Genomic DNA, 25,862 nt, shown 5'->3' with positions numbered 1-25,862 from the left:
AGACCCATGCACACACATACGTGTACACACAGACATGCATGCATGCACACCTGAGCACACACACGTACATACAGAGTGCACACAAACCCATGCACACACACACGTACACAGACATGCATGCATGCACACCTGAGCACACACACGTACATAGTCCACACAGACCCATGCACACACACTTGCACACTGCACAGATATGCATGTGTGCACACATGCCCACACACGTACATACACAATGCACACACACACGTACACACAGACATGCATGCAGGCACACCTGAGCACACACACATACATAGTGCACACAGACCCATGCACACACACACACACGTACACACAGACATCCATGCAGGCACACCTGAGCACACACGTACATACACAGTGCACACAGACCCATGCACACACACTGCACAGACATGCACGTATGCACACATGCACACATACTCACTGGACTCCTGTGCATACACACATGCACACAGACATCAATGCATACACATACCTGTGCACACAATAACACACACACACACCTGTGCACACATTCACACGTGCATACACTCATGCATGCCCACACACACAGCGTGCAGAGGCTGCAGAGGCTGGAGCAGCTTGGGGCCCTCTGGGGTTGGGACATTGTGGGTCTTGGCCCACCCAAGCCAGGGGGCTGTTGGACACCTGCTGAGTGGACAGCGCACAGCCTGGGCTCTCAGCAGTGGCACCCCTTCCTTTCCTCTTCCTTCTGGCAGAGGGAATGGTGTCTGCAGACGCAGACTGTGGAGGGTTTTCAGGCTCATTGGAAAAGAAAACTGGGGTATCCCATGGAGGGGAGTCCTGGGGCGGACGTGCAGCCTGACCTGGCAGGTGCTCTCAGAGGACCCTCAGAGTGGGGGCCGAGGGCATGGGGCATCAGCTCCGGGTTGGGTCCAGGCGCCTGCCCACCTGCACCTGCCCTGGGTGGCTGCCTGGAGGGCTGGGAGCATGTTTGATCCCAGGAAGCAGAAGCTGTGTCCATTCCAGGCCCAGGCTCTCCTGGGATGAGAGGTGCTGGTGTGTGGATAGAGTCAGGGTTGCTGCGAAGTCACAGTGGAGATTTCATCAGCACTCATTAGGTGTCTGGTGTCCAGCACCCTAGTCAGTACCTGGAAGGACTCAATGTCTCTTCATCCAAAGATTGAGACTTGGCTGAAAAAGCGACAGCTGAAATGGCAGACTGGGGTCTGGGCATCTCAGCTGGGGTCAGGACATCTCCACTGGGGTCAGGGCATCTCATCTGGGGTCAGGGCATCTCCACTGAGTCAGGGCATCTCTGCTGGGGTCAGGGCATCTCAACTGGGGTCTGGGCATCTTGCTGGGGTCAGGGTATCTCAGCTGGGGTCAGGGCATCTCCGCTGGGGTCTGGGCATCTCAGCTGGGGTCAGGACTTCTCCACTGGGGTCAGGGTATCTCAGCTGGGTCAGGGCATCTCAGCTGGGTCAGGGCATCTCAGCTGGGGTCTGGGCATCTCCACTGGGTCAGGGCATCTCCGCTGGGGTCAGGGTATCTCAGCTGGGGTCGGGGCATCTCCGCTGGGGTCTGGGCATCTCAGCTGGGTCAGGGCATCTCCTCTGGGGTCTGGGCATCTCCGCTGGGGTCAGGGCATCTCCGCTGGGGTCTGGGTATCTCAGCTGGGTCAGGGCATCTCCGCTGGGGTCTGGGCATCTCCGCTGGGGTCAGGGCATCTCCGCTGGGGTCTGGGTATCTCGGCTGGGTCAGGGCATCTCCTCTGGGGTCTGGGCATCTCCGCTGGGGTCAGGGCATCTCCGCTGGGGTCTGGGTATCTCAGCTGGGTCAGGGCATCTCCGCTGGGGTCAGGGTATCTCAGCTGGGGTCAGGGCATCTCCGCTGGGGTCTGGGCATCTCCGCTGGGGTCAGGGTATCTCTGCTGGGGTCAGGGTATCTCAGCTGGGGTCAGGGCATCTCCGCTGGGGTCAGGGTATCTCAGCTGGGTCAGGGCATCTCCGCTGGGGTCTGGGCATCTCCGCTGGGGTCAGGGCATCTCCGCTGGGGTCAGGGCATCTCCGCTGGGGTCTGGGCATCTCCGCTGGGGTCAGGGTATCTCCGCTGGGGTCAGGGTATCTCCGCTGGGGTCAGGGCATCTCCGCTGGGGTCTGGGCATCTCCGCTGGGGTCAGGGCATCTCCGCTGGGGTCTGGGCATCTCCGCTGGGGTCAGGGTATCTCCGCTGGGGTCAGGGTATCTCCGCTGGGGTCAGGGTATCTCCGCTGGGGTCTGGGCATCTTCGCTGGGGTCTGGGCATCTTCGCTGGGGTCTGGACATCTCCGCTGGGGTCTGGGCATCTCAAATGGGGTCAGGGCATCCTGGCTGGGGGTCAGCATGGCTGGGGGCAGTCATGGTTAGGGGGCATGGACCTCAAGGCCTTGCAAAGAAGATCCAGGGAGGAAGAGAACAACTGGAGGGAAGATGAAATGCTGCTGGCCGAGAAGCTGTGATGGGCAGATTGGTTGTGATCTGTGTGTGAAACAGACCCTTTTAGAGCTCTTTCTGGAACCTGGTGTGACCAGGCGGATGGAGGGGCAGTGATGGAGGAAAGGGTGTGAGGCCCTGGAGGCCAGGGCTTGGCCCACCTGCAGGTGATCGGTGCAGGCCTGGTGGAGAGGGCTGGAAGGGATGCATTCCAGGCTCTGCAGGGGGCAGAATCCTCAGTGCTGGTGACCCCTGGCTGGGAGGTGAGGCCGAGGGAGGTGTCTGCCATCATCTGGGAGGAGTCCTTTGAACAGAGACGCCTAACTGGGGCAGGCGAAGAGCTGGGCTGTGCCTGTGGAGCTGGAGGCGACAGGGCCCTCACTTGGACGCTTGGGGTTGAAGCCACATGAACCTCAGGCAGGGCTGTGACAGGCAGTGAGCTCCCACGCCCGCCCCCCCACCACTGAGAGGCACCTGGGGCTGGAGCAGGAATGGCTGCCCCCACCTCCCCGCCTGGCAGGCAGCCGAAGCCTCTGTAGCTTGGGGCCTGTGCTCGCCCTGGTTCCCCGGAAGCTGCAGAGACTCCCACACAGATGGTGGGGAGTAACTGGGCCACGGAAGGGCATTGAGGGCAGGGCCATGGAAGGGCATTGAGGGCAGGGCCTGGGCAGCCATGCCCCTCTCCTTCCATGCTTCTCGCCTAACTGTGGGAGCTGGCACAGCCACAGGCATCTCGCCCCCACCGGCTGCACCAGGAGCACCCACGGGGGCTTCCACAACAGCCACGTAGGTCCCAGGATGGACAGTGCCTGGCTGCAGAGAGAACCGAGGGAATAACTGGGTTTGCAGAAGGGAAGGCTCTTCTCACACGGGGCCAGGCCTGCCTCACTCTGGCATGCAGGCGGGGGTGGACACAGCCCTGCACCTGTTCCCGCCCCAAGCCCTGGCGCTGACATCCGCGGGAACGGCCTGTTTTCCCACAGAAGCTGCTGGGCCGTGCCTTTGCCGGGCCCCAGACCTCATGGATGATCCATTAAACGTTGGCACAGGAGCTGACCTTGGGCAGCTCACCCACCGAAGTGTGTTTTCACTGTTGTTCTGAGGACAGTTTGCAGCCCAGGGTGTGTGACGTACATCAGCGCCGTCTCAGCCGGCCGGGCCTGAGGAGCGGGCAGGGGACGATTGCAGGGAAGTGGCTCAGGCTCCCGAAACAAACAGCGGAGGAGCAGCTCGGCCACCTCCAAGACACCCGGAGCCGCGCACAGCTCAGGAGTGCTCCGAGGAGTCACCGCCTGAGGGAGCAGAAAGGGATTTGGGTGGAAGGGAGCTTTGAGTGAAATTGCCTTCCGTGTGGAAAACACAGTTATTCCAACAATTGCTTAAAAAAACATAAAAATACATCCATGCGGTTTATTCAGGAGAAATCACAGAGTTACTTGGGAGTGCTTTATAGGTCGGGGCTGGTTCCATCTGTGTGATGTGTGCATGTGTGCCTGTGTGTGTGTGTGCACAGGTGTGTGTGCCTGTGTGCAGAGGTGTGTGTGCACAGGTGTGTGTGCAGAGGTGTGTGTGCACAGGCATGCGTGTGTGTTTGTACATGTGTGCAGAGGTGTGTGTGCACAGGTGTGTGTGCATAGGCATGTGCCTTTGTGCACAGGTGTGTGTGTACCTGTTAGTGTGTGCGCCTGTGCTTGTGTTTGCATGGGTGTGGAGTGTGTGTGCATGTATGTATGTACCAATGTGTGTGTGCATAGGTGTGTATGTGCCTGTGCATGTGTGCACAGGTGTGTGTGCACCTGTGCTTGTGTTTGCCTGTGTGTGGGTGTGTGAGCATGTATGTATGTACCAATGTGTGTGTGCACTGGTGTGTGTGTGTGCAGGTGTTTGCGTGCACAAGTGTGCATCTGTGTGTGTGTTCACGTGTGTGTGCATATGTGTAGGATTCTGCTTCTGCCTAAGTCCAGAAGCGCACAGGCAGGCAGTGTGTGCACAGGAAACATGAAGGCACTGGAGTGAGGCTGAATTGTCCAGGCTCTGAGGAGTCTCACTGGAGGGAGGAATGTGTTGTGGCCACTGTGGCTCTGAGAAGGCATTTGGTGTCTGTCCACTCAGGTTCACTCACGGTCGCAGCCCTCGTGATGACTGTCTCGTTGGACGAGCTGGTAACTCGGCCTCACCGCTGCTCTGTAACATTGGTTGGTGGTGTCCCATTTAACAGATGAGGCAGCTGAGGCTGGAGAAGTTACGGGCCTTGCCTGAGACTGGCTGGCGCATTGCAGAGCTGGGGCTGGACCCAGACTCTTCGACTCTTGGTTTGCAGCTCGATTTTGGTGCCGATGGCCCGGCCCAACGTGCAGGACAGGAGCCTCCTCAGTCCCATTTGTTCTGGCCAGGAGGAAGCCTGGGTTGAGCTTGTGTGTTGAACACGTTTCCAGCTCCTGCCTAGCTGTGCTTAATCTTTTAGTTACTTTTTAATTTATGGAAAGGGATGGCAGTTTCCATTTATGGGAGTGACACTAAGTTTCATTTAAAGTATTTTTAGTAGTATTACTATTCTTTGTATTAGTTTATTCTCATACTGCTATGAAGAAATACCTGGGACTGGTTAATTTATAAAGAAAAAAGGTTGAATCGCTTGTGATTCTGCCTGGCTGGGGAGGCCTCAGGAAACTTACAATCATGGTGGAAGGCACCTCTTCACAGGACAGCAGGAAAGAGAATGAAAGCTAGGCAAAGCGGGGAAAGCCCCTTATAAAACTGCCACCCCCTACCATGATTCAGTTACCGCCCCCTGGGTCCCACCCACAACATGTGGGGATTATGGGAGCCACAATTCAAGATGAGATTTGGGTGGGGACACAGCCTAACCATGTCATTATTAGAGACAGAGTCCTGCTTTGCCAGCCAGGCTGGTCTGCAACTCCTGGGCTGTAGTGATCCTCCTGCCTCAGTCTGCTGAGTAGCTGGGACCACAGGCACCACCACTCCCAGCTAATTTACTTTTTGTAGAGATGAGGTCTCGCCATGTTGCGGGCTGACCTCAGACTCCTGGGCTGCAGTGATCCTCCTGCCTCAGCCTGCTGAGTAGCTGGGACCACCAGCACCACCACGCCCAGCTAATTTACTTTTTGTAGAGATGGGGTCTTGCCATGTTGCCCAGGCTGACCTCGAACTCCTGGGCTCAAGGAATCCTCCTTCCTTGGCCTCCCAAAGCATTGGGATTACAGGTGTGAGCCACCGTGCCCAGCCTAAAATATTTATTTAAATAAAATGAATATATTTGCCTCTCGTAGAACTTCACGTAAGGGACTTGGGGTGTGTAGGCCTTTTCCTGGCCTCCCTGACTCGACAGTGTGCTTCAGGACTCCGGCTCACTGCCTGCACACACGTGTGACGTCCCACATAAGAAGAGATGGGCGTCCTCACGTGTCTCCTCCCGGGGGGCGTCCAGACGGTCTCTGGTCTGGACTGTGAGCACAGTGGGCTTGGGCTCTGGTGCCTCCCTGGCATCCGCCCCAGATTGGGGTCCTTGTATATTGGGGAGCCATTCCTGTACCCCTCAGGGCTCCTGCCAGGCATGAGAAAGTGTGACCACTAGCCCTGAGATGGAGTAGGCCCCTGCTGACTGCCCTGAGCCGCCGTCCTGGCCCTGCCCCCTGCTCCAGCCTCTTCTCCTCCCAGCCGTGGAACCAGCCCCTCTCTCGGCCTGGGACGCAGACCCCAGGTCTTCTCCGGCTGGCTCATCCTGCCCTTGAGGTCTCAGCTCACAGGTCACTTTGCTGGTGGCTGGGCCTTCACTGGCCGCCCCCTGGACTGATCTCAACTCTCCTGGCATCAGGCACCTGTAGCCTTGTGGGGTTGCGTCTGCCTCCCCTCCGGATGCCGAGTCCTGGTCCGGGCAGGGATGTGGCCTCCTCATTCACAGCTGTAGTCCCAGCCCTAATGCAGTGGACAAGTGACGGAAGGCGTGCCTGGAAGAATAAACAAAAGGGAGATGCCTCGGCAGCTCTGAGGAAGGCCAGTGGTCTGTGTCCACGGGAACCTGGCTGGGACAGGGCCGCCGTCTACGCCTGTGGCACCAGGTTCTCCCTGGAGCACTGGCTCCAAGGGGAGGGACCCTGTCTCCCCGTCTGCCCCCAGTTCTGTGATCCGACTGAACTCTGAACCGAAGAAGCGTTGGAGGCTCATGGCCGGGCAAGAGGGGCTGTGACAAGGGACAGGAAGCCGGGACCCCTTCCAAGGGGGCTAATGCTAAGACCTTGGCTGGTTTTCCTTCTTCTTCTTCTTTCTTCTTGCTTCCTTTTTTTTTTCTTTTCTTTTTTTTTTTTTGAGATGGACTTTCTCTCTTGTTGCCCAGGCTAGAGTGCAGTGGTGCGATCTCGGCTCACTGCAACCTCCACCTCTGGGGTTCATTCAATCCTCCTGCCTCAGCCTCCCCAGTAGCTGGGGGGGATTACAGGCATGCACCATGCCCAGCTAATTTTTGTATTTTTAGTAGAGATGGGGTTTCACCATGTTGGCCAGGCGGGCCTCCAACTCCTGACTTCAGGTGATCTGCCCACCTCGGCCTCCCAGAATGCTGGGATTATAGGAGTGAGCCAGCACGCCTGGCCTGGTCTTCCTTCTGATCAAAATCATACCTGCCCATTGTAGAAAATCAAAAAGTTGATTTTGGTTTCGATTTTATAGGAAATTTTAATTGTCTTCTTTCTTCTTCCTTCTTCCTCCTTCTTCTTCCTTCTTCCTTCTTCCTCCTCCTTCCTCCTCCTCCTCCTCTTCCTTCTTCTTTCTTCTTTCTTCTTCCTCCTTCCTCCTTCCTCATCCTTCCTTCTCCTCCTCCTCCTCATTCTTCTTCTTTTTTTTTTTTTTTTTTTTCCCTGAGACAGGGTCTCGCTCTGTCACCCAGGCTGGAGTCTGGTGGCACAATCACAGCTCACTGCAGCCTCGACCTCCTGGGCTCAAGCGATCCTCGAACCTCAGCCTCCTGAGTAGCTGGGACTACGGGCAGGTGCCAGCACACCCCAGCATCTTTGTGTTTTTTTCTTTTTTTAAGAGATGGGGTCTTGCTGTGTTGCCCAGGCTGGTCTCAAACTCCTGGCCTCAAGCTATCCTCCCACCTCGGCATCCCAAAGTGCTGGGATTATGGGCATGAGCCACCATGTCTGACCTGATTTTGCAGGAAATTTTAAAAAATAAAAATAGTTGCAAGGAAAATGAATCCTTTGTGATTCCCCTGCTGCGGACAAAATGGCCAGGGCAGGACAAAATGGCCAGGACAGAACAAAACGGCCAGGACAGGATTAAACAGCCAGGGCAGGACGTTCTGCGGTGTCTCCTCCCAGGTTTGTGCCACTGGGTTATTTTTAGAGTCGGGTTAGAATCAATAAGTGAGAAAATTTGGGGAGTGTGACCTAGAGTTTTGGCAAGGATGTTTTTCCAGCCCAAAAAAACCCAGACTCTCAATCCTCCTGAGAGCGTCTGTGCTGCCTTGCGGCAGTCTGGGAAGTGGAGTTGGACAGGAGCGTTTATTTCCAGAGCTTTCGACGGCTTGAGAGACTGTGGCGCGTCTCAAGCTGGGCCTCCCGGAAACTGAGGGCTCGCGGTGGTTGCGGCAGCTGCCCATGTCGTGGGAGTGCTGGATTCTGCCAGCTGGAGGTCGGCACCCCTACCCCTCCTGGTCCATGTCCGTCCTGTGTCTCCTTCCTCTGCTGTTCCCTGTCTTTCTGCTCTTGGACTCAGGCATCTGGCACAGATGCCCACGGGTGGGCAGGCACAGGATGGGGACTGTCACCACCGTCAGTGTGCAGGCGTATCAGCTAGGGAGAGAGGCCGAGCTGCTATAACAAATAGTCCCTGCAACAGTATGATGGGAAGAACAGAGAAATGTCTCCCTTTCTTGAGAAGCGGTGGTTGTGTGTGTCAGGTGCCTCCTGACGTGTGGCTCCACCAGGAGCCTGGCCATGGGTGTCATGCGGCTGAGACGTGGGGAGGGGATTTGAACCCAGGTCTGCTGGCCTCCGAGGGTCCTGCCTCTTTCCCTCCTTGGCTGCTGATCCCAGTGGAGATGAGAGGGCAGGAGGAGGGAGTCCCGTGGCCACCAGACTCCGCCGAGGAGACCATGCTCCCCTCCTCCCGGTTCCTCCCTGACTCTGGTTGGAAACGGAAGCTGCCCAGCCCAGGCCAGGGGTGGGAGGGGCCACGTCTGGTTCTCTAGCTCGGGTGGTCAGAGGTGGGGGTCGGCTGTGGGAGGGCAAGGGGCAGCTGAGTGGCCGCGTTTAGCTCACGTGAACTCGGTGGCTTTGCACGGAAACCCTTCAGTACCCCGGGAGCCGGGGGAGGCACCTTTGTCTTTTATGACCCAGACTTTCCCGGCCCCAGGGACAGAGGCAGCGTCCCCCTCTCCATTCCAGAAACATGGCGTCTGAGCTCAAGGCACAGCTCTATTGGGTGTGTTTGGAGAAGGCAAAAGGATGAACTTGGCCTTAAAGACAGGGGGTCGACATGCTGGAGGCACGGGGGGGAAATCTGTTCCCGATCCACAGGCACCGAACACCTTCCTCCGGCCTTGGCCCCTCCCGTCCAGCGGTGCCACAGCCCCTTCCTGGGGGATGAATACGGATGCCTTGGGGACCGATCCCTTTGCCTCACCAGTGGGGCTCCTGCTGGCCGTCTTGGCAGTGACTCCTAAGAATACAAATTCCCAAAGCAGAATGACTCCGTGTGGAAAGTTGTTCTGCGTTATTGACAGCGTTTTATCCCGTTTTGTGACTGTGTTCCTGGACGTCCCCAGAGGCCCTTCTAATTATCTGAAGGCTCCCCGTTGCAGGGTTGCATTCACATCAGGCAAACCTGCATTGTAGCGGAAACTCGGTGAAGCTGTGTTTGGGGGTGACTGGGGTGGGGGCTGGCGGGTTTGCTTTGGTGGCGTCTGGTGTGCCTCTGAGGGGTCGGTTTCCGGAAGTTTCCTCCGTGGCCTAAAACGGTGCCCGGCATGTGATGGGTGTCCAGTCACTCTTTGTGGGAAGCAGGAACGCGCCCACATGAGCGGTGTTCTGGTGAGGGGCTTCATGGTGGTTCTCACAAAGGCTTCAGGGGTGCAGGGGGGCCTGGGGGTGCCTGGGAGCTCGGGGACAGCCAGGAGCTGAGTGTCCTTGCAGCGAAATTAGTGCTGGCCGCTCCTGGGGCAGATGCAAGAGGGAGACGGGGGCCTGGAGGGGGCTGTGCTGCTGGGATGAGCTCAGGAGGGATGAAGACAGCTTGTACCTGGCTAAGTCCCTGGAGCAGGGGCACCTGGGTTTGCCTCGAGGAGGGGGGCCTGGCTGCAAGCCCACGCCTCCTGGGTCTGCCTCCCTGGCTCCCCTCTGCCAATCTGCAGCACCCCTCCTGCAACAGGGCCTGTGAGCCATGTGTGCTGGCCACCACCACGGGTGGCCGCAGCCTTCCGGTGGGGCTGGATGTCATCTGCTTGTAGAGGCGGCAGGACTCTGGCTGGCTCCACCTCTGTGTGGCCTTGGCCAAGTTGCTCAACCTCTCTGGGCTTCCATCTGTGAAGTGGAGAAATTCATGCCCCCTACACCGTGCAGGGGCCCTGAAAGAGGGGGCGTGTGAAGGTCTAGGGTGCAGCAGCTACCTCCCTGGCCAGGCTGGAGGGAAAGACGGCAGAGGTTTACAAACCACATCTCTCCAGATCCTCAGAGAAGGGTCCAACCTGAAGGTATCCAAGCATCCTTTCCTGTCAGGGCATGTGAAGAATGAGAATGTCCCCAATTTTAAAAAATCATCTGTGTGGTCATTATGCCGCTGATTTCCAGATGGCCTCTAGGAAGTGCCGCCACTTAGAACTGGATTCCGGAGACGACCGAGCACGGCCAGTATGCTCTTGCATCCAGACAGCGTGACAAGGGACAAAGCGTGGCGTGTCCGGGAACAGTCCCCGGACCCATCCCTGCCTCTTCCTTGCTGGCAGAATCCCGATCTTCAGCCCCTCCCCAGAGCGGGGCACGTCCAGTCCCACGGGTCACATTCCCCAGCAACCTGCTTAGGGCAAGCGTGAGACCCGCTGTGGCCAGTGAGGATTGAGGGGCGGTTTCCAGGAGTTTCTGGAATGGTTTTTCCCACTGCTGAGCGGAGAAGTGCAGGAGACAGAGGCAGGTTCTCTCTTTCTGCTGATGGTGTGGGGGTGGCCTGCGGTGACTCCCGGAGCCATGGCAGCCTCTGTGCCACCGTGAGGGACCTGATTGAGGACCTTGCACCTCCCCGAGGTCCCAGAGCAGGAGGCGAGAGCAAGGCTGGGTCCCTGCCACCTCCAAGCCATGAAATGGGCCTGGGAGCCCTCCCATATCTTCTGGCTCTGTGGGATCCGTGGCCCCCCATCTTCTGGCTCTGCGGGATCCGTGGCCCCCCATCTTCTGGCTCTGTGGGATCCGTGGCCTCCCATCTTCTGGCTCTGTGGGATCCGTGCCCTCCTCTATCTTCTGGCTCTGTGGGATCCGTGGCCCCCCATCTTCTGGCTCTGTGGGATCCATGGCCCCCCATCTTCTGGCTTTGTGGGATCCATGACTTCCCCTATCTTCTGACTCTGTGGGATCCATGGTCCCCCCATCTTCTGGTTCTGTGGGATCCATGGCCCCCCATCTTCTGACTCTGTGGAATCTGTGGGATCCGTGGCCGCCTCTATCTTCTGGCTCTGTGGGATCTGTGGGATCCGTGGCCCCCCCATCTTCTGACTCTGTGGGATCTGTGGGCCTTTATTCGACCTTAGCAGCCTCAAGTTGGGTTTTCTGCTATTTGAGGTCAAAAGCACCCGAGCATTGCTCCACGTCCAGGTTTCACCAAGTAATCCTGTGAACCAGAGGCCGTCAGGTTCATCACCTGGATTCTGAGAGGAAAAGAATCCCAGCTCTAAAACAGAAAGCTGTTAGAAATGGCACAAAGGCTGTAATCCCAGCACTTTGGGAGGCCGAGACGGGCGAATCACGAGGTCAGGAGATCGAGACCAGCCTGGCTAACACGGTGAAACTCCATCTCTACTAAAAAATACAAAAAATTAGCCGGGCGTTGTGGCGGGCGCCTGTAGTCCCAGCTACTCGGGAGGCTGAGGCAGGAGAATGGCGTGAACCCGGGAGGCGGAGCTTGCAGTGAGCTGAGATCTGGCCACTGCACTCCAGCCTGGGCGACAGAGCAAGACTCCGTCAAAAAAAAAAAAAAAAAAAAAAAAAAAGGCGCAAAGGGCGCATCAGTGGCATCCGTCCGCATCTTGTCCGGACAAGGCTGTCCAAATAACGCCGCTCACAGTGGCTCTCCTGTGCGGGGGCTTGGCCCAACTGCTCCGGACGCCGTCTAACCAAATTTTCTTGCACCGAATTCTCAGAGTGGCCACAGCTTCGAAGACCAGGAAGCAGAGAGTTCTTACCTCTGGGAAGGCTGGGGCCGGTGGCTTCAGAGCCCACGAGTTTCACCCTCCACCATCTGCCCCCGCCTGGTCCTCAGAGCCCAGAGCTGTGCCTGGGACTGGTCTGAGCCAGTGCCAGGACTGGGAGGAGGGCTGGGAGCTGTTCCCATGGGTGGGGGCCCGAGGAGTCTTCTCTCCGGTGCCCGGGGTCTGAGTCTGTGGGCACCTGGCTGGGGGCACGCTCCCTGTCTCCCCCTGCCCACGGTGACGGCACTCAGCCGCCCAGTCTGTTGTTTACACATCCAGCTCATCCATCAGCTAGATTCATAAACACGGCAGAGGCCTGGGAGCTGAGTGGTCCCGTGGCCAGATCAGGGGCCCGGGCGGGGGTCTGGCCCTCAGAGGGGCTGCCAGTTGGTGCCTGGAGATTCCAGGCATGGCGGGCACCAGCAGGGTCTCCTGACCCACGTCTCTCCCAGACTGTGGCAAGGTGGGGAGTTACTCATTAACCCAGGCACAGCCTGGCTGGCATTTGATGAGGCTGGGTCTGGGTGAGCCGGGGTGAACGGAGCCCACCTTGAAATGAAGTGTTCGTTCTCCACGAGCAGCTGCTCTGAGAGGGCCGCGGTCTGCCAGGTCGGCCGGGGCTGTGGGGACGTGGTCCCTGGGTACCCGGATGGTGCTGTCTCTGGGCCCTGGAGGGCCAGGCTGCAGGTGCCGCCACCTTCCTGGGCCTCAGCTTCCCTGGCTGTAAAATGGGATGGTGACCTTCCTCACCCAGGTGCACTTCTGCAGCAGACACAGGGCCCTGCCTCCGAAGACTAGGGACGGGTGAGAGCATGGTGCCGAGAGAGCTGCTCAGAGTGGAATTTGGGAAGCGTCTGAGGCCGACGGCAGGCAGGGCCAGCCACAGAGCTACATTCATAACACCTGTTGGGGGTGTCTGGTGTTGAGAACGGACCGTTTCCCCGGCTGTTCAGAGGAAGCCTCTCTAATGTGTCTTCACAGCGACTGTAGGTGTCAGGGGAAGAGTCCTGGGTTCCCGGCAAGGGGAGTGTCAGGTGGGGAACAGTGACGTGGCAGCCCCGTCTGGCCACACAGTCCACACTCTCCCTGTGCCAGGCCACGGCTTGCACACCTGGGGCCCTGGAGGGACCAGAGTCCAGGGGACATTTAGCTACCCTGGCCCCGCCGTCCGCAGGCTGGATCTGTGCGTGGCACGTTCTGCGGGGATGCCCTGTGATATTCTGCCCACGGCCTCTGGGTTAATCATTGATCTGGGCAACCTGCAGACCCCTCCCCACTTCCCCGTGTGGGGGTCAGGGGGGTGCTTAGTGGGCGTGTGACCCTGAGCCAGCGCCCCATTCCCCCGGGGAGGCCTGGATGAGCTCCCAGTCCTTGAGAGTGGATCCAAGGTCAGCTCAGAGCCCGGCAGCCCCGTGACAAAGATACTGAAGCCCAGGGAAGGTCCCAGCGCGTCCCCACCCGGCTCCTCCGCTCGCCTCAGCGAAGGTGCGGGAGGCCGGTGAGTTCTATTTTGAGGAGCTGTCTGTGTTTCTGAACAAAAATGGGAGCTGGGCCAGGCCGGACAGCGGTCTCTGGGCAGGTCCTGCGGTGCTCAGACGCCCTGGCCGCAGGTGCCAGGAAGGGGAGAAGCGGCAGCATTGGATGTGCTGGTGGCTCCAAGGGAAGGAGCCGGGTGGGAGGTGGGGGTTTGGGCGGTGACCCCTCGTGTCTGTCCCACCCTGCGCCCGCCTGGCTGGCGCTCACGTCCCTCCTCCTCCACCCACAGGGCACCGCATCCGTGCTGCAGCGCCGGTCCCCCAGTGAGGAGTACGTGGAGGTGGGGCGCCTCGGGCCCTCTGACTACTTCGGTGAGTCCAGTGGGTGTCCCCTCCCTCGCACGGCTGTGGCAGTCTTCTTTGGGGTCCTGGGAAGGGCCTGGAGGTGAGGAGCTACTGGGGGGCCTCTGTGGGGCCTTGTAGCCGGGCTTGGCTGAGCCCCAGTGTGGCTGCAACAGAAGGCTCAGTCCTGTTCCCCCAAATTGAGGTTCCAGGGCCAGACTTGGATCCTCAGGAGCAACCAGCCCTGGATGTGGGGTTCCCCAGAGGGCATGACCTTGGGGGAGGCAGCCTCCTGCTTCTGAGATGAGGGGGCACAGTGTAGCCCTCAGCCACCAGCATTCCCGCAGCTGGGGGTGGGTGGGCTTGAGGGAGGCCCAGGCACACCTGGGTACACCTGGGCATTCCTGTAGCTGGGGGTCTGGGTCCTGAGGGAGGCCTGGGCACACCTGGGCATTCCTGCAGCTGGGGGTCGGGGTCCTGAGGGAGGCCTAGGCACACATGGGCATTCCTGTAGCTGGGGGTCGGGGTCCTGAGGGAGGTCTGAGCACACGTGGGCATTCCTGCAGCTGGGGGTTGGGGTCCTGAGGGAGGCCTGGGCACACCTGGGCATTCCTGTAGCTGGGGATCTGGGTCCTGAGGGAGGCCTGGGCACACCTGGGCATTCTTGCAGGATTGCCCAAAAAAGTGCAGGACAATGCCCAGCTGAATGTGAATTTCAGATAAAAACAATTCATTAGCATAAGTATATCCCAAATAGTTCTTGGGCTATACTCATGCTACAAGTTTGTTTGAAATTCGAACATGCCTGGCACATCCTTCCCTTGAAAGGGAGACGATTCCTGGGTCCTGGGTGCAGCCTTTCCCTGCTGCGGCCTCAGGACCCCCAGGCCCCCAGGCCGGGCCCTAACCTCTCTCTTCACTCCCAGGGGAGATTGCGCTGCTGCTGAACCGGCCCCGGGCGGCCACCGTCGTGGCCCGGGGACCCCTCAAGTGTGTGAAGCTGGACCGGCCCCGCTTTGAGCGCGTGCTGGGGCCCTGCTCCGAGATCCTCAAGAGGAACATTCAGCGTTACAACAGCTTCATCTCCCTCACTGTCTGAGTGCAGCCCCCACCCTGCAGCCGCATCTCCCCATTGTGGTGGCCGTGCCGTGCTCGTCTGTGTCGGGGCCCGGGAGCCGCCGTGTGAGGTGTGGGCCGGGTGGGGCTGGGTCCCAGCAGCCTGAGGACTGCCCCTTCCCCGGAGTCACGTTTTGGAATAAATAATCACCTTGTGCATTTCCAAATCAAAGGACAAGCAGACAAAGCGCATCCCAAGAGCAAGAAAGGGACAGGCCAGCTTCCTCCCCACACACCTCCCTGGCCGCCTCTGCGGGCTTGTCCTGGGGGGCCCATCCCACGCCTGCCAGTCTCCTGGAGATGCTTGAAGATGGGTCCTGCCCAGAACTAGGCCAGGACGTTGCCCCTGGGGCCTGGAGACCCTGTGAGGTCAGGTCCCCCAGATCGAGGTCCGAGTGGGGGCAAGAGTGTGTCAAAGGGGCTGCCCCCCAGGGGAGATGAGGCTGAAGAAAGAAGTCGAGGCCCCTCCCGCAAATGTGTGCCCCCACCCTCCCCACCACATCCCACCGCACCCCCACCTCCCCAGGGGGCCCTGCTGCAGATGCCGGAGTGGGAGAGTCTCTGGGCTGTGAGATTGATCTTGCCTCTAACTGGAGAGGAAGCCAGGCACCGAGACACACGGGGCTCCTGCCTTGGGAGCCAGGGCCGCGGCCGCAGGTAGACCCCAGTAGGGGGGCCAGGCTCGAAGTTCCGTTGGGAGGGGCTGGTGGGACTCCAGCAGCCTGTTCTCACCTTTCTTAGAAAGTCCACCCAGGGCGAGTTGATGTTAGGGAAAAGCAGAAGTCAAGCCAGCCGCGGGCCCCACGCTCCCCAACCCGCCCAACCGACTTGTCCCTTAAATGCGTCTTGGGTCCTGCGGTGATGATGGGAGCCAGCTAGGCCCAAAGGGGTGAGGCCAGTGCAGAGAAGCTCCCCAGGGGACTCCTGGGTGCCCCGAAAGACAAGTGAGGCCATGCAGTTCACCCGATATTGCTCCCGTCCCTTGTGTCCCGGGGAGGCTGTCCTTGGTCCGAGGTCACACGTTGCAGCCCCTCCCCTCCTGGCGGTTACGATGCGTGGGGCCCCTCCCCACCCAGCCCCAGCCACTTCGCCGTGTCCCGCCTGTGCCTGTGGTGTCCTGTGGACCTGTGAGCCCGCCCCACCTTATCTCTGCTCTGAGTGCTGCATGAACCATTAAATGTGCAATGAAGTACCTCTTCCCAGCTCGGGAGGCCTTGGTCTGAAGTCTTTTGTAGATAAGGGTTTTTTTCTTTTTCTTTTTCTTTATGGTGCTAAAATACACATAACACAAAAGTTACCATTTTAACCACTTTGAAGTGTCCAGTGCAGTGGCGTTATCCACAGCGTGGTGCAGCCATCACCACTGTCCACGTCCAGCCCTTTCATCTTCCCAAGTGGAAACTCTGTACCCGTTAAACAACAGCTCCCGCTTCCAGCCAGAGGAACCACCTGTCCACCTTCTGTAGCCCTGTGTATCCAGACGTTCTCATTTCAGCACTGTCACTATACGTGAGGGTCTGTGCTGCCCACCGCCGTGTCCCAGTGTGGCCAAGTGGATGGGGCCCAGCTCCCTGTCTCTGCACGCAAGGGTCCACATCCTGCCGTGATCCCAGGTGGTCCTGTTCCTTGTGACTGTTTTGTGGGCCCTGACACAGACACCCAGATCCGAAGGCTGCCCCGGGAGGGGTCAGTGTGTGCCAGGGCCAGGGTGCCCTCGACCTCTGGAGGGTTTACCCGATGGTAAACTCGGGTTCCAAGGGCAGGCCCAGCCCACTCATGCACCTCAGGCCCCCAGGATCTCTTTCAACTGGGCACTGAGTAGGCCTGCAGGAAACATTTCAATAAATAACAGTGAATAAGGGTTGCAGGAGAGAACCTTGGGGAGATTCAGGCTCTGACATCCACAGGCCAAACACAAAGGAACTTTGACCCAAGTCTCACACCTTATGCAAAAATTAACTCAAAATGGATCACAGACTTAAACATAAAACTGTAGGGAAACTGTTCTTAGACTTGACACTGGTCCATGAAAGGGGAATTTGATAAATTGGAATTCATCAAAATTAAAAACTGACACCTGCAACAGATCTTGTGAAGATGAAAATACAAACCACAGACTGGGAGAAAAGATTTTCAAACCACATGTATCCCAGAGAAGACTAATACCTAGAATCGATCAAGAACTCTCAAAACTCAGCCGGGCGCGGTGGCTCACGCCTGTAATCCCAGCACTTTGGGACGCTGAGGCAGGCGGATCACAAGGTCAGGAGTTTGAGACCATCCCGGCCAATATGGTGTAACCCCGTCTCTACTAAAAATACAAAAAACTTAGCCAGGTGTGGTGGCACATACCTGTAATCCCAGCTACTTGGGAGGCTGAGGCAGGAGAATTGCTTGAACCTAGGAGGCAGAGGTTGCAGTGAGCTGAGATGGCGCCACTGCACTCCAGCCTGGGTAACAGAGTGAGACTCCATCCAAAAAAAAAAAAAAAAAAAAAAAAAAAAAGCACTGTGTCCTATAGAGAAACAGGATCACTCAGACACTGCTTGTGGGAACATAAGATGGGGCAGTCACTCTGGAAAATAGCACGTAGTTTCTTAGCAACACAAAAAACCGAACTAAGCGTGCAATTACTGTACAACACAGCAAATTGCATTCTTGGGCATTTATCCCGAGCGAAGACACAAACCCGCACATGCATGAACACAGCAACTTGACTCAGAGAGCCTCAATCTGGAGACAACCGTGGCATCCTTCAGTGGGGTGACCAAACCGTGGTACGTCTGTGCCCCGAAACGCTACTTGGCACCGAAAAGGAGCTAGCGGTGTGCCCAGCAACTGGGATGGAACTGTCAGAGAACGACGCTGCGGGAAAGAAGCTGTGTACTCTACCATTCCGTTGACATGACATTCTGCGGATGCCAGAATCAGGGCCAGCAGTTGAGGAGGAGGTGGTGTGACTCTGAAAGGGCAGCTGGGGCTGGGCGCAGCGGCTCACACCTGTCATCCCAGCACTTTGGGAGGCTGAGGCAGACTGATCACCTGAGTCAGGAGTTTGAGACCAGCCTGGCCAATATGGCAAAACCCCATCACTACTAAAAATACACAAATGAACTGGGGGTGGTGGTGGGCGCCTGTAATCCCAGCACTGTCAGAGGGGTGGGTGGGTCCCCTGAGGTCAGGAGTTTGGGACCAGCCTGGCCAACATGGCAAACTCTCATCTCTACTACAAATATAAAATCAGCCAGGCGTGGTGGTGCATGCCTGTAATCCCTGCTACTTGGGAGGCTGAGGTGGGGGATTCGGTTGAACTCGGGAGGTGGAGGTTGCAGTGAGCCAAGATCGCGCCACTGCACTCCAGACTGGGTGACAAAGCGAGGTTTTTGTCTCAAAAAATAAAAAGGCAGCCGGAGCTGTTCTGTGGCTCGAGCATCAATGTTGAGATCTGGCTGTGATATGCTGGGGTAGTTTAGCACGACGTTACCACTGGGGGAAACTGGGTGAAGCGTGCACCCATCTCTGTATTTTGGGGTGGTTTTTTTTTTTGAGACAGGGTCTCCATTTCTCACTCAGGCTGGAGCGCACTGGTGTGATCACAGCTCACTGCAACCTTGACTGCCTGGGCTCAAGCAATCCTCCTGCCTCAGCCTCCCAAGCAGCTGGGACTACAGGCAGTCACCACCATGCTCAGCTAATTTTTAAATATTTTGTAGAGCCAGGGTCTCACTAGATTACCTAGGCTGATCTCAAACTTCTGGCCTCAAGCAATCGTCCCACCTCAGCCTCCTGAGTAGCTGGGACCACAGGCATGTGCCACCATGCCCAGCTAATTTTTTTTTTAATTATCATTTGTAGAGACAGAGCCTAACCATGTTGCCCAGGCTAGTCTCAACCTTCTGGGCTCAAGTGATCCTCCCCCCTTGGCCTTGCAAAGTGCTGGAATCACAGGCATGAGCCACTGCGCCCGATCAGGACATGTGTTTTAACTTGCCTTGGGTCAATACTGAGGCAGGGAAGGGCTGGATCGCATAGTAAGTGTGTGTTTCACTGACGAGAAATTGCTGAACGCTTCTCCAAAGCGGCCGACCACGTTGCCTTCCCGCCAGCAGTGCGGGGGAGTTGCAGGTACCCCGCCTCCTCACCAGCACTTGGTGTAATCAGGCTTTCTAATTTTGGCAGTTCTGATGGGTGCAGTCGTATCTCGCCGTGGTTGTAATTGCGTTTCCTGATGACGGACGACGTGGAGCATCTCTTCGTGTCTGTATCAACTGCAGATCTTCTTTCATGAGATGTCTGCTCAAATCTTTTGCCCATTTACAGAGATGGGGCTGTCTTCATCTCACTGGGCTGGAGGAGGTCTTTGTGTATTCTAGACACAGCTCCTCCGTCAGACGCACACATTGCAAATACTTTCTCCCAGCGTGCAGCTGGCCTTTTCATGTTCTTAAATGATGTCTTCTAAATAGCAAAATCTTTAGTTTTTTTTAGAGTCCAATTTATCCCCCTTTTTTTTGTGGTTCAGTGTCCTATTTTGAAAATTGCTGGGTGAGGTGTCTCATGCCTGTAATCCCAGCACTTTGGGAGGTGGAGGCGGAAAGATTGCATGTGGCCAGGAGTTCGAGCCTGGGCAATGTTGTGAGACCGTATGCCTTAAAAAAAAATTGTTTAAAATAGCCAGGCGTGGTGGTGCACACCTGTAGTCGCAGCTACTGGGAGGCTTAGGCAGGAGGATTGCTGGAGTCCAGGAGGTCGAGGCTGTGGTGAGCTATGATCATGTCACTGCCCTCCTGGGTGACAGAGTGAAATCCTGTCTCAGAAAAATAAATAAATAAAAATAAAAAATCATTGCCTGCTCCAAGGTGGCCAACCAGTGTGTACGGAACTCCCAATGTGCACCTGGCACTGAACTCAGCCCTAGAGATATGGCAGAAAACAGCCGTCTTGGCACTGACGTTCTAGTGGGGGCACCCCCTTCACCCCTTTCCAGCACCTGTTCCCCAACACCACCCAGAGAGAAGTCCAGCGGGCACCTCCAAGTTTCCCTCTGCCATTGCTGTGTGAGCTTGGGCAAGGCCTTTGGCATCTCTGTGCCTCGCTCTCTCCGCTCTGATGTAGCCTGGGAATGCACATCTGCCCTCCAGAGTATCGGGAAGAGAACCAAGTGGGAGCCTTACCTTACCCGGGAAGCCTTACCTTACCCGGGAAGCCTTACCTGGGGTGGGCTCAGGTGGGGCCCAGGCGAGGACTGGGTCTGGGGGCTGTGATGTGGGAGGAGTGGGTGACCCGAGGCAGACCCACCTCCAGAGAGAGTCAGAGGCTGCCCTGCCTGGGGGAGGCTGCCCGGGAGCCTCGGACCCCTTGCCTGCCCTGCGTAGCCTGACTCCCAGTGTCCTGCGGGCCAAGTGTGAGGCTGCCAAATAGCAAGGGACAGAGGCCCTGTGCAAGGAACAGATGAGGAAACAGAGGTTCCAGCGTGCAGAGGTTGGCCTAGGGTCACCCAGAAGGCAGGTGTAACTGGAAACCCTGCTCCTGGAAAGGGCCAGCCTGGGCCCCACCTGCCTGTCAGGTGCCACCAGCCAGGTCTCTGATGGGCACAACAGACACTGGGCCCTGGGGTGGGTCCCCAGGATGCGTCCTGGAACCACTGAGAACATCCGGGACAGGCACCCTCACTGGCCTCTGCCTCTTGCTGGCTGTGGAGACCGGGAAACCCCTTCCCTTGGGGCAGGAGGCAGAGCAGTGGGGACTCACACACCTGCCTGTCCTGGCAAAGCACTGGCTCATTTGTTCATCTGTTGACTCATTCATTCATTCATGAACCTGCTCATTCATTCATTCATTCATTCATTCGTGAACTTGCTCATTCATTCATTCGTGTTTGTTCATTCATTCGTTCGTCAGTCCATTCATTCATTCATTCATTCAGCCATTCGTTCATTTCTTCATTCATTAGTTCATTCCTTCATTTCTTCACTCATTCCCTGATCCCTTTGACAGTCTGAGCCTCTTTCACACAGTCCTGGCAGTTGGGAGGTGGCCTAGCTCTCCCCAGAGAGACATTTTCCTGGAGATTGGAATTCTGGCCAAAGGATTCCAAGGAGGACGGACCTTCTGTTGGGTCCAGAAACCAGCAGGTGACCGTAGGCTCCTGTCACTATTCTAGATGCAGGGGCTTTGCCTGGGGCTGCCCAGCCCTGCCCGATATGGGCCCCAAGCCTGGACCTCTTGGGGCCTCAGCTTTCCGGTCTGTAAGGTGGGTGTCACGGCCCATCCAGGCTGTTGGTGGAATGAGCTAATTACTGGCGGGAAGAGGCTTGGCAGGGGTCTCAGGCTGAACAGTGGCACTGGCCCACGCGCCCTGCTGGGGTGAGCTGGCCTCCGGGGACTGGCCTTGGCTGAGGCCCCTCCAGACCACGGACAGTCCTGGCCTCACCTCCCCTGGCTCAGGGTGGCTGAATCAGCCGGCGGGGGTGACTCACTTTGAGGCCAGGCAGTTTCCTCCCGGGCCCCCCGGCTGCCACGCTGGGGAGACAGGCAGGCCCCGCCATATGAGGCCTGGGACTTGGGGGTGATTTCATGTCTGGAGGTTGGGCCAGGAGGCCCTCGGCAGGGGTGATTCTGGGATCCTGGGCCCCACCCTTCAGAGCTTCATTTGGCCGCAAGGGTTCTGGTCTAGGAGACTCCTGGTCCAGATGCACCCTGGGCCTGCCCTGGCCTCGTCAGAGTCCAGCTCATCCTGGCCCCTTCCAGAGCCATCAGCCGCGCTGACCTCTCGCTCCCCTCTTGGGCCACTCTTGCCTCCTGGAATGTGACCAAATTAGGCGTCTGGTGACTAACTTTCCTGCCCGAGCTCCACCTCCAGTTGGTCAAAGGATTTCCCTTCCTTGAGGGCTCCTCTAGTCCGGTTCTAACTTCTCCCCTAGGGAGTGCAGGGAGGTCCTCAGCTCGCCTCTCAATCTGGGCCTGCCCCTGGCCTGCTTGGGAGCCCCCAAGGCTCTCGGAAGCTTTTCACGGGAACAACTTTACAGTCGAATCTTGCAGGCACGCAGTGGGTTTGTTAATGCACGCATAGGGCTTTTCTTCAGCCAGGCAGAAGGTCTCCGGGCTGGGTTCCACTGATCCCAGCAGGGGGTCCGCTTGGGGATGGAGCGCTGTGTCACTCCGCTGGAGACCTCCCTTAGAATTGAGACTGTCAGCCCTTCACCAACCTCCTTAGCCAAACATTGTTCTTACTTTTGCAGTTGGGGAAATTGGGCTGTTGTATTTCAGGAATGCACTTGAAAAGGAGCCTGGTGATCCCCGGCCTGGCACGCTGTGGCCCTGCCTGGGCTGGCGTGTGCTGTGCCGGGTAAAGCACGGAATTACACGGTCACCTAACGTGACTCAAACCCTGGTCCCAGCTCTTCCTTGCTGTGTGGCCCCAGGCACGTTCTTTAACTCTTCTGAGCCTGCTCGCCTCGTCTCTAAAGTGGGGGTCACAATGTCCATCCCGTGGGGTGGGAGGTGAGTGTGAAGCGAGATTGCACAGGTGGAGCTGGTGGCATGGGGTCTGGTACAGAGGGCGTTCACGGCTGTGGAGCTGGTGGCATGGGGTCTGGTGCAGAGGGCGTTCACGGCTGTGGAGCTGGTGGCATGGGGTCTGGTACAGAGGACGTTCACGGCTGTGGAGCTGGTGGCATGGGGTCTGGTGCAGAGGGCGTTCACGGCTGTGGAGCTGCTGTCACATATGATGTCTCTGTCACACCCAACAGTGACGGGAACCGGGCCCTCCACACCCTGACACGTGCCGCCCGGAGCTTCTGCCGTGTGTGCCATGTCCTTTGGGTCCCCGTGGGCCCGGTGGGCCTGCAGTCATCCTGCAATGCTGCCTCCTCCTCCCCTTCAAGGCCCTGAGCACAGCGGCTAGAAATGAGGCCTCTCCTCCTATCCTCCTATTCCCCAAGCCAAGCGTCTCCCCACCTGTGGCTGGCCCCTGAGAACTCCCTGACGAGGGACGAGGTGCCTCTCAGCAGCCCCCAGTTTTGGAAAAGTGACAGACGTCCCCATGGACGCAGCCTGCCCTGTGGCCCTCCCTCGATCTGCCGGGCAATTGCTGTGTGCATCACACTCCAAAACCTGGTGGCATGAAACAGCCGCCTCGTGTTCTCTACGGATGCTGCAGAGCAGACCTCAGACGGGGCCAGTGAGTGGGGCTTGTGTGCTCCTGATGCTTGGGGTCTGGGCTCAGCGGGCTCCCTGGGGGTGAGGGTGGGTCGGGGGCTCAGCGGGCTTCCTGGGGGTGGGTGGGGGTCTCAGCGGGCTCCCTGGGGGTGGGGGTGGGTGGGGGTCTCAGCGGGCTCCTGGGGGTGGGGGTGGGTAGGGGTCTTAGCGGGCTCCCTGGGGGTGGGGGTGGGTGGGGGTCTCAGCGGGCTTCCTGGGGGTGGGTGGGGGGCTTAGCGGGCTCCCTGGGGGTGGGGGTGGGTCGGGGGCTCAGCGGGCTCCTTGGGGGTGGGTGGGGGGCTCAGTGGGCTCCCTGGGAGTTGGGGGTGGGGGGTGACGGCACCTACACCCTGTGCGTCTTAGGCTTCCTCCCAGCGTGGTGGCCCCAGCAGAACCAGACTTCCTTCAAGGCGGCTGAGGACTCCAAAAGCCGGTTGGTTCCAGCCACCCAGGTGTAAGGTGCGTGGCCTTTTACGACCGAGTCTCAGAGGCCACAGAGCGTCGCTTCCAGCAGGTTCTGTGGTTGATGAAGTGCCAGCCCACCTGGATCCAGGGGGACACAGACCCCCACCTGCTGATGTGAGAGATCAAGGGACTGGTGGTCCTGTTTTAAAACCACCACACCCTCCTGGGTGCAGGAACTCTTTTGACCCAGGTGGGCTTTGGCCGGGGGTCAGCGGGCATCAAGCTAGTTGTGCTGTGCACAGCACCTGCTTTGCTCTCTAGTCCCAGGGACAGGCTCCGGTGTTCATGACATGGACACAGGCCAGCTAGTCCCTCTGAACCAGAGGGTATGTCCTGCCACACTGTGTGCCAGGCACACAGTGGGCACTCGGAAGTTTGATGAGTGAATGTACAACCAACTCTAAACCCAGACAGGACTCTTACAGAGGCAGCTGGGTCAGAAGGAATGGAACCGCTGCCTCGAGGAGCCCCAGAGACCTTGGGTGGGGTGGGGAAGCTGAGCCTGGGAGACAGCGGGTCTGGCTGGGGTGCCAGACCTGAGGCGGGAGCCCCCCCCGGGCCTCTCACACTTCTCCCCTCCAAGCTACCCAAGTCAGAAGGAGTCTTGTCATTTTGTTTTTGGGCTGATTATCGTTGCTCTCTCAATACACTCAAGCAAACTACGCGCTTCAGAAGGACAAGGTCCTGGTCGTACACTGGTGCTCCTAGGAACCCACATTTATGTTTTTCTGTAGGCTGAAGAAATCACAACAGGAAGCTGTCACGAAGGTAGACAACCCTGGCATCAACTCTCTACATTGAAGGAGGGCAGAGACGCTGCCCCCCAACCCCGAGGTGGTGAGGGGGTGAGGCTTGGCCAGGGATGGGGTGGCGGTGGGGGGCCCCTCTGGAGGGGTGAGGCTTGGCCAGGGATGGGGTGGGGGTGAGAGGCCCCTCTGGAGGGGTGAGGCTTGGCCAGCGACGGGGGGGTGGTGAGAGGTCCCTCTGGAGGGGTGAGGCTTGGCCAGGGACGGGGTGGGGGTGAGAGGTCCCCTCTGGAGGGGTGAGGCTTGGCCAGGGACGGGGTGGGGGTGGCCTCTGGGTGCCCCCGGCCCAAGGACTGACCATGCCCAGGACCAAGCTCTGGGTACTCTGGGACTGGGGACTGGGGCCCGGGTACCTGAGATGGGGTGGGGGAGACTGGCCCAAGGGCCCATAGGGAGCGGGGGGAGGCAGGCTGGTTCCACAGACCCCCGCCTTCCCACTCCCACTCTGAGATCCTCTTGTACCTGGCTCGGGGTTGGGATTCAGCCTGGGCTTGCCCCGCCAGCCTTGCCTGTCACTGGGCCATAAACCCCTCCTGTTTATGGGCCGGGCCGCCCCAGTGGAACCTGGCCAGGTTCCTCCTAAGAGGGCAGGCTCACTGCCTCTGGGAGTCTCCTCCACACCACACTGGGCGGCCGCCGGAGGCCCGATGAGGTGGCTGGAGGTGTGGGAGGCCCTGTGAGCAGTGGGTGGTCCCCCTGGGGAGATGGCGGCTGCAATTCTCAGGCCCCAGGCTCTTCCTGGGCCTTAGGAGGCCAAGGGCATCCAGGCAGCCCTGCACACCCCTTCACCACCCACCCCACCCCCGGTGCAGGGGAGGCCTGTGCAGGAGGCCCCACACCTGTCCACCTCCACCTCTAGGCTGAGAACCCAGGACAGCAGGGGCGGGGGCCCCAGCGTAGGGGGACTGGGTCTGTCCCCACTACACGTGTGACGTACACACGGAGTGTTGGTTTAATGCCACAGACGCTCCCCGGTGCCTCCTGTGTCAGTGTTGGGGACTCAGGGGACCTCAGAGAGTCCCTGTTCCAGCAGGCAGGTGGGGACTGCAGATCCCTTGGAGAGTGTGGGCAGGTAGAGGAGGGTCGCCCTGAGCCCCAGGAACCCACTCGCCAGCCTCAGGAGGCAGCTGCACACCCAGCCCCCACCCAGCCCCCTCCCAGTTCTACTGGCCCCTGGGACAGGCTGCAGGGCTCGTCAGGAGTCTGGCACCACACCGGCCCCCAGAGGTGGTGCCTCTGCCGGCAATGAGTGGGTGGCACAGGGTCTCCTCATCAAGTCTCCACTGGCGCAGCCTAGACACTGTCCCCAAACGGGAGCCCCCCGCCAGCTGGGAGGGGCCTTCCAAGTCCAGGAGGCAGACAGGATGCCCTGTGCAGGCGACAGAAAGGGCAGCCGCTCTGAGCTCAGGGCCTGGGGAGGTGACTGTGTGGCAGGTGGGGTCTGTGTGGCAGGTGGGGTCCCGTGTGGGGAATGCCCAGAGCCCTGCTGACTCCACTGGGTTCCGGGCATCTCTGGTCTGACCTCCAGGTCGGCTCCTGGGACCCCACCGGTCTGAGGGATGGGGAAGGAAGGGGTAGGACGGCA

General features: G+C 58.6%; 1 protein-coding gene across 3 annotated transcripts in view; it reads left to right on the top strand.

Annotated features, from left to right (window-relative positions):
• The window catches only part of PRKAR1B (protein kinase cAMP-dependent type I regulatory subunit beta), a 329,737-nt gene extending 313,738 nt beyond the window's left edge, over positions 1-15,999 (top strand). For all 3 annotated transcript variants that reach the window (XM_050784250.1, XM_050784249.1, XM_050784247.1), the window contains 2 exons: positions 13,640-13,721; positions 14,618-15,999. In XM_050784250.1, coding sequence (XP_050640207.1) covers positions 13,640-13,721; positions 14,618-14,790 — 255 coding nt within the window. In that variant the 3' untranslated portion in view covers positions 14,791-15,999. The remainder of the gene's footprint in view (positions 1-13,639; positions 13,722-14,617) is intronic.
• Positions 16,000-25,862: the final 9,863 nt, after the last annotated feature.

This window comes from Macaca thibetana, chromosome 3 (assembly GCF_024542745.1).
Source record: "Macaca thibetana thibetana isolate TM-01 chromosome 3, ASM2454274v1, whole genome shotgun sequence".
NCBI lineage: Eukaryota > Metazoa > Chordata > Mammalia > Primates > Cercopithecidae > Macaca > Macaca thibetana.
This window is presented reverse-complemented; position numbering and strand designations above follow the sequence as displayed.